The sequence below is a fragment of the Aedes albopictus genome, chromosome 2 (genome assembly GCF_035046485.1).
Source record: "Aedes albopictus strain Foshan chromosome 2, AalbF5, whole genome shotgun sequence".
Lineage (NCBI taxonomy): Eukaryota > Metazoa > Arthropoda > Insecta > Diptera > Culicidae > Aedes > Aedes albopictus.
In genome coordinates, this window is record NC_085137.1 from 273,204,795 (window position 1) to 273,211,866 (window position 7,072).

Consider the following 7,072-nt stretch of genomic DNA (forward strand, 5'->3'; position numbering starts at 1 on the left):
CCGCGTGTCAATCACGTGACTCGCCAGCAGTAGCAACAAGCGACCGCCGATGCCTCCACACAAGTAAGATCAAACCGTGAGTACTCTGATCATTTTTTCCCATGCGCATGGTGATTTTCGCCCCTAGTCTGGTCAAACCCTAGCGTGGCCCCACCGATCTTTTTTCCCGCGCCCTACCGTTCGCCCGCTTATGCGACGTAGTCGGCTGCAATGAAGTGCACGTTTTTGCTAATGAACACCGAAAGTCGCACCGCACAGTAAATCATTTTACCGCACAAAGAGAAGAGAGAGGTTAGAGAGAGTTTTCTGAGGGAATGAATTAGCTAGGCCTAGGTTAAATGAATTGATATCGATAAAGTAGAAGAAGCAAAGGGATGGAAATTGTAATAAATGAACTGAAATAGATATGGAATTGGATTTCAATGCGATCGAATAAATGGGTAGTTTGTGCATAAGTGTCGTTGAGTCGTTATTTTTAGTGGGAGAGATCTGAAGAGGTAAATGTAGAAGCAGTTTCACGTTTCCGGTCGTTTTTTAGGTTTTGAGGTAATTTTCTGGGGAGGTTGGCCCTGAATCCAACCGAGGGACATTTCTTCAATCGAACGAAGATTCGTTCGAGGTGTTTGAGTCTTGTTTTCCCGTGATGATAACCGTCGCGAGCCTTACTTTGTCGCCGGCGGAAATCAATTTCACGTACACCAATTTCTTTATTTGCACGACTTCGGTCGTGAGGCATTTCGCTTCCCTGATCAGCCAGCTCGTTTCCCGCCCATTCATTTGGGAAAAACTTGAACCCTACCCTGAAGGGTCTCAATAAGGTCGGGCAACCATCAATCTTGGTAAGTGGTCTCCCTCGGGAGTGGCGCTTAAGCCATTTTTACTTGTCACCGGGAAACTCGCAAGGCTGACGGGTTACATTTGGCGCCCAACAGAATTGGCAAAACACAACTCATTTTTGTAGCGGTTTTTTAGTTTTTGTGAGCAAAAATACTCTAATTTTCATTTGTCTTTATTTTTTTCCCATATTCTTGTTTTATCTTATTTTTTGTAGAATAAGTTAGTTTAAATAAGCAATAATTTTTTTTTGGACTTGATTCTGTATTATATGAAGTGTTTTTGAATTCGTTAAGTAAGTGCTAAAGTATCATTCCTCGATTTTGTTTCTTTTTACATCGATTTTTTGCACTCTCAGAATTTGAAAATGGATAAGTTTCCATACGCCGAGCATTTGAATTTGGAGGAAGTTGATTACGAACTTCTCATACGAGGCGTTTTAGACGAGAAAATTGCAGTTCTTGATCTTCCAAGTAAGCAGAGATACCTGCGAACATTGTTCAAAGCGGATCTCAAAAATATGCAAAATTATCCTTCACCGTACAGCATCTCTGAGGAGTACGACCATATCGATGGAAGGATAACGGATCTGGTTAGTGCGGTTGAACGTTGTGGTTTGGAACAACGGTTTATTTCTCGGTTGTTACATTATTATTACCGGGCGAAAAGGTGCGTAGCTGGCCAGGAGGGTGAAATGCAGTTAAAGCGTAATCTAGTGCGTCGTATCGGGGAGTGTATGAAAGTGTATAAAATAGAGCCACCAGCTTCTGAGTATGTAGAGAAAATCAACGACGTGCTTAACGACGCAGATAGAAGTAGGGCAGGTCAGACGGAACAGTTTCCGAACAGCAGCACTCCTAAGGCAACCGGGACCGTACCGAAGGTAGCGGAGATGACACCGAAGGATCAGGTTCCAAACGACACAACGGGCGGACTAGGAAAGGATGTGCATGCACGGATGAACCACATGGAAAGGATGCTTGAAAGTGTGACAAAGATGTTGACGGAGCGTGAGCCACCGATAGCGCAAACCGGTGGCACAGCGGAGCACCAACGCATCGTAGCTGCTCGGGATTCGATTGGAGCACCGAACCGAACGACTCCGAATATCTCAACCGAAGAAGACGAACTTTTCGGCTTGCTGAAAAACGTCAGTAGGTTACTGAAAGAGCGACAGGGTACGCAGCAGGTAGTTGGACAAGAACCGGAAAGAGAAATGGTTCGGCCACGTTTATCCGGATTATTCGGCCCAGCTGAACCGGTGGAAACGGAAAGAGCGGCCGAATGCGGAAGAGGACAGACCTCCCGTCATTATGAGGTAGCCCAGGAGCAGCAGAGGGCGATGAGGAACACGAGAGAACGAGACGACTCAGACGATTCAGACGGCGGTAGTTTTGCTTCCCGAAGAAGGGAAGGGTTCCAGAGACGTGGACAGGATCACGACGACAGACGAGCTCGTTGTCGAGATTATGGGATGCGAGACCACCTCAACAGAGTGGAGAAGTGGAAGCTCAGATTCAGCGGAGACTCCAGATCAGTGACGGTAGAGAACTTCCTGTACAAGCTGAACAAAATCGCAGAGCTTGAGGGAGTTCCGGAACGACAGCTTCTGAGGGACATCCATCTGCTGCTGGAAGGACCGGCATCCGACTGGTTTTTCACCTTTGTGGACGAGTTCGAGGATTGGCCGACGTTCGAAAGGCTCATCAAGTTCCGCTTCGGAAACCCTAACCAGGACCAGGGAATTCGCCAGAGGATCCAGGAAAGGAAGCAGCAGCGAGGAGAATCGTTCATCGCATTCGTCACCGAGATCGAGAAGCTCAACCGAATGCTGTCGAAGCCACTGTCGAGGACGAGAAAGTTTGAGGTCATCTGGGACAACATGAGGCAGCACTACCGGTCGAAAATATCCATCGTGGACGTGAACGACCTGCATCAGCTGGTCAAACTCAATCACCGGATTGACGCAGCGGATCCGAGCCTTCAGCAACCTGGAGAACCACGACGAGTGGTCCACAATGTGGAAGTAGACGATGACGAGGAGTACGATAGCGAGGATTCAGCGACGATCAACGCTATGCGACCGCGCCCGACCAGGGAGAACAAGCCATCAATCCAGAGTCAGCCGAATGGTCAACAGAGTTCGAGCCAGCCAAAGCCTGACGGAGCAGTTCAACCGGGTCAACGAGCCTGCTGGAATTGCCAGCAGAACGGCCATGGATGGAGGGAATGCCCCAGGCCCAAAGTGATATTCTGCTACGGATGCGGAAACCTTGGAAGGACAATCCGCTGTTGCGAAAGGTGTTCAGCACACCGACCCACATTCAACCAGGGAAACTAAACAAGAGGAGTGTCAACGGGAATCGAAACGCTCCTCAGGTTAAAATGGTTCCCAAACCAATCAAGACGCATTTAGACTTTGACTCTTTGAAACAGATCCATCACATTCGGGTGAGTGTGACGAAATGTCCACACATTCGAGTGCAGGTTTTTGAGACCGAGATAGACGCGCTTTTAGACTCCGGCGCGGGAATTAGCGTAATCAACTCTTCTAGTTTGGCAGAGCAGTACGGTTTGAAAGTACATTCGGCGGCCGTCCGGGTCAGTACAGCCGACGGAACAGAGTATAGGTGCTTAGGATACCTGAATATCCCATTCACTTATAAAGGAATGACACGGGTGGTTCCAACCATCATCGTGCCACAGATTTCCAGATCTCTGATTCTTGGAGCAGATTTCTGGGAATGCTTTGGGATTCAGCCAATGATCGACGTTGGAAACGGACCTGAACGGATTGAGACACTGAATACCGTAGCAGGACCGTACCTTTGTTTCAACATTGAGCCAACCAGCGAACTACTGAGAGTGGAGGATAGAGAACCGGATAAGACCCTAGATCTGCCGACATTTGAGATCCCGGCAGAACCGGTACCAGAAAGCATCGAAACGGAGCATGAATTGACAGAGAGCGAAAGGGAGAGACTGATCGAAACCGTAAAGAGGTTCGAATTTACAGCGCCAGGGAAGCTAGGTCAAACCGACCTGATTCATCACGAAATTGTGCTGAAGGAGGACGCCAAGCCGAGGAACCAACCGATCTACAAATGTTCCCCTTTTATCCAGAAGGAGATAGATGCGGAGATCGAGCGCTTCAAGGAACTCGGAGTGATTGAGGAGTGTTATAGCGAGTGGACCAATCCGCTGGTCCCGGTGAAGAAGTCAAACGGGAAGATTCGTGTCTGCCTTGACTCCCGTAGGATCAACGCGATGACCGTCAAGGACGCGTATCCTATGCAGAACATGCAGGACATCTTCCATAGACTGGGACACGCGAAATATTACTCTATAATAGATCTGAAGGATGCCTATTTTCAAATTCCCTTGAAAGAGGAGAGCAGGAACTATACCGCGTTCCGGACGTCCAAAGGTTTGTTCCGCTTCAAGGTCTGTCCGTTCGGCCTAACCAACGCGCCCTTCACGATGTGTCGCCTGATGAACAAGGTCATCGGGTTTGACCTTCAACCCTTCGTCTTCGTGTATCTAGACGACATCGTGATTGCCACGGAAACTTTGGAAGAACACCTTCGACTCCTTGAGATAGTAGCAGAACGGTTGAAGAAGGCTAAACTAACAATTTCCCTGGAAAAATCAAGATTTTGTAGGAAGCAGGTGATGTACTTAGGGTACTTGTTGACCGAGCGCGGAGTGTCCATCGACCTTTCCAGGATTCAACCGATTCTGGACTACGCTCGCCCTAAATCGGTGAAGGACATCCGAAGACTGATGGGCCTGGCTGGGTTCTACCAGAAGTTCATCCAGAACTACAGCAGAGTGACGGCCCCGATCACGGATCTCCTGAAGAAGGACAAGAAGAAGTTCACCTGGTCGGAAGAAGCGGAAGCAGCGTTCAACGAGCTGAAATCAGTACTGATCTCGGCCCCAATTCTAGCCAATCCAGACTTCACGAAGCCGTTCGCTATCGAGTCAGACGCCTCCGATAATGCCGTCGGAGCTGCGCTTGTCCAGGAGCAAGATGGAGAAACGAGAGTGATCGGATACTTCAGCAAGAAGCTCAGCTGCACCCAGCGGAAGTACTCGGCAGTGGAGAAGGAGTGTCTTGGAGTCCTGCTGGCCATCGACAATTTCAGGCACTACGTTGAAGGCACTCGGTTCAAGGTGGTAACGGATGCAAGAAGTCTACTGTGGCTCTTCAAGATCGGAGCGGAGTCTGGGAATTCCAAACTCCTACGGTGGGCCCTTCGAATCCAATCTTACGACATCGAACTCAAGTACCGCAAAGGGAAGAACAATATAACCGCGGACTGCTTGTCCAGGTCAATCGAGACGGTGAGGGTGATCCAGCCGGATCCGGACTACGACGAACTGGTGTCGAATATCCTCGCAGATCCGATGAAGTACGGGGAATACCGTGTAATAGACGGGAAAATATGGAAGTACGTGAAGGGTACTAACCGTCAGAACGACCCGCGATTTTCGTGGAAGCAATTACCGACCGAGTCAGAGAGGGAGTCCATCGTTCGGGAAGAACATAACAAGGCCCACTTCGGGTTCGAAAAGATCGTAGCCGCCCTCAAGGAACGGTACGTCTGGCCAAAGATGAACCAGCAGGTTCGGAAATTTTGTAGAGAGTGCCTAAGTTGCCAGACAAGTAAAGCGGGAAATAAAAATGTTACGCCTCCGATGGGGTCGCAAAAGCCGGTGGAGTACCCGTGGCAATTCGTCACGTTGGACTACATTGGGCCACTACCAGCGTCCGGCCGAAATCGTAGCACCTGTCTGCTAGTCGCTACGGACGTGTTCAGCAAGTTCGTGCTCGTCCAGCCGTTCAGAGAGGCTAAAGCAGAACCTTTGGCAGAATTCGTCGAGAACATGATTTTCCGACTGTTTGGAGTTCCGGAGATCATTCTCACGGATAACGGAAGTCAGTTCGTGTCCAGGGTGTTTAAGGATCTGCTGAAAGCGTACGGCGTCAACCACTGGTTGACCCCTGCCTATCATCCGCAAGTCAACAACACCGACGGCGATCCGAGCAACCTTAAAAAAGGATCATAAGCACTGGGCAGATGGGATCCAGGGCATCGCGAACGCGATCCGTACCGCAGTGCACGAGTCCACGAAATACAGCCCTTACTTTGTTGTGTTTGGAAGGAACCAGGTGTCAGATGGACGAGAGTACGCTCAGATTAGAGACAATTTCAAACCGGACAAGACGGATGAAACCGAAGAAGCCAAGGAGAGGAAAAAGCTGTTCGAAGAGGTGAAGACGAACCTTTCGGTCGCCTATAAGAAACACGAGAAGACCTACAATCTGCGATCCAACGTTAGCTGTCCGCGATATGTTGCTGGGGAAAGGGTGCTGAAGAAGACCTTTGATCTCTCAGACAAAGGGAAAGGGTTTTGCAAGAAACTCGCTCCCAAATTTGAGCCCTGTGTCGTGAGGAAGGTTCTTGGTTCCCATTCCTATGAGCTGGAGGACAACTCAGGCAAGCGAATTGGGGTTTTCTTTGCCGATCAGCTGAAAAAGCTGAACGCCTCTTCGGCTCATCTAAACAATTAAATGAAGTTCAAGCTATGTGCCTCTTTACGAGCAACTACCGATTACGATGAGTACGAATCGAGAAGAAAACACCTGCGGGGTAAAATTACTTCGATTTTGTCGAACCATGAAGAGGAAATCGGAAAGGTTGTAAAACTGGACCGAAAGTACTTGGATTGAGATCCAAATTTCACTAAAATGTTCAAAAGCTATGAAAAAATCTCAATGAGTGACAACGAGAAACTAGTTTCCCCTAAAAACACCACTACGGGTTGAAAAATCGTCAATTCTGTCGAATTTGACGCGAAACGAAACGTTTCATTGTAAATATTCCATGTAAATAGTAGTTAAGTTAGTTTGTTAGTGAGTGAAATCCTATATTAAATATTGTAAATAAATTAAATTCACTCACGATTTTTCCTTTAATTTTCCCATGATTGCGTTTTTCGAATAAATTCCATATGATTGTAGTTTTAAGTCATCTTTTCTCCAATTTTTCCATAGTTCGTACATATTCCCGTAGTTTATTGAAGTTTGTACCTAAAAGTCGAATTGAAGCATTAATTTTTTGAAATTTTATACGTATATTTTCCAATTAGAACGTTTTATTTACCTTTTTCTTTTGTTGATATATTTTCTCGTTGCAATCATTTAGTATTTTTCAAATTAACTGCCGTCCTC

The 7,072-nt window shown here is 47.6% G+C and overlaps 1 protein-coding gene across 1 annotated transcript; it reads left to right on the top strand.

The window, feature by feature from the left end:
- The first annotated feature begins 1,511 nt into the window (after positions 1 to 1,511).
- On the top strand, positions 1,512 to 6,784 carry LOC134288089 (uncharacterized). Its single transcript, XM_062851811.1, has 2 exons — positions 1,512 to 2,701; positions 6,419 to 6,784. Exons 1-2 carry the CDS (start codon positions 1,529 to 1,531, stop codon positions 6,569 to 6,571), a joined length of 1,326 nt encoding a protein of 441 aa, XP_062707795.1. The 5' UTR covers positions 1,512 to 1,528; the 3' UTR covers positions 6,572 to 6,784.
- The last annotated feature ends 288 nt before the right edge of the window (positions 6,785 to 7,072 follow it).

Excerpts from the sequence above, each read along its gene's own strand:
- LOC134288089 (XM_062851811.1), top strand. The coding sequence starts at position 1,529 with ATGCAGTTAAAGCGTAATCTAGTGCGTCGTATCGGGGAGTGTATGAAA. Across the intron at positions 2,702-6,418 it reads CGAGGACGAGAAAGTTTGAG|TTCAAGCTATGTGCCTCTTT; the intron begins GTCATCTGGGAC and ends AATTAAATGAAG.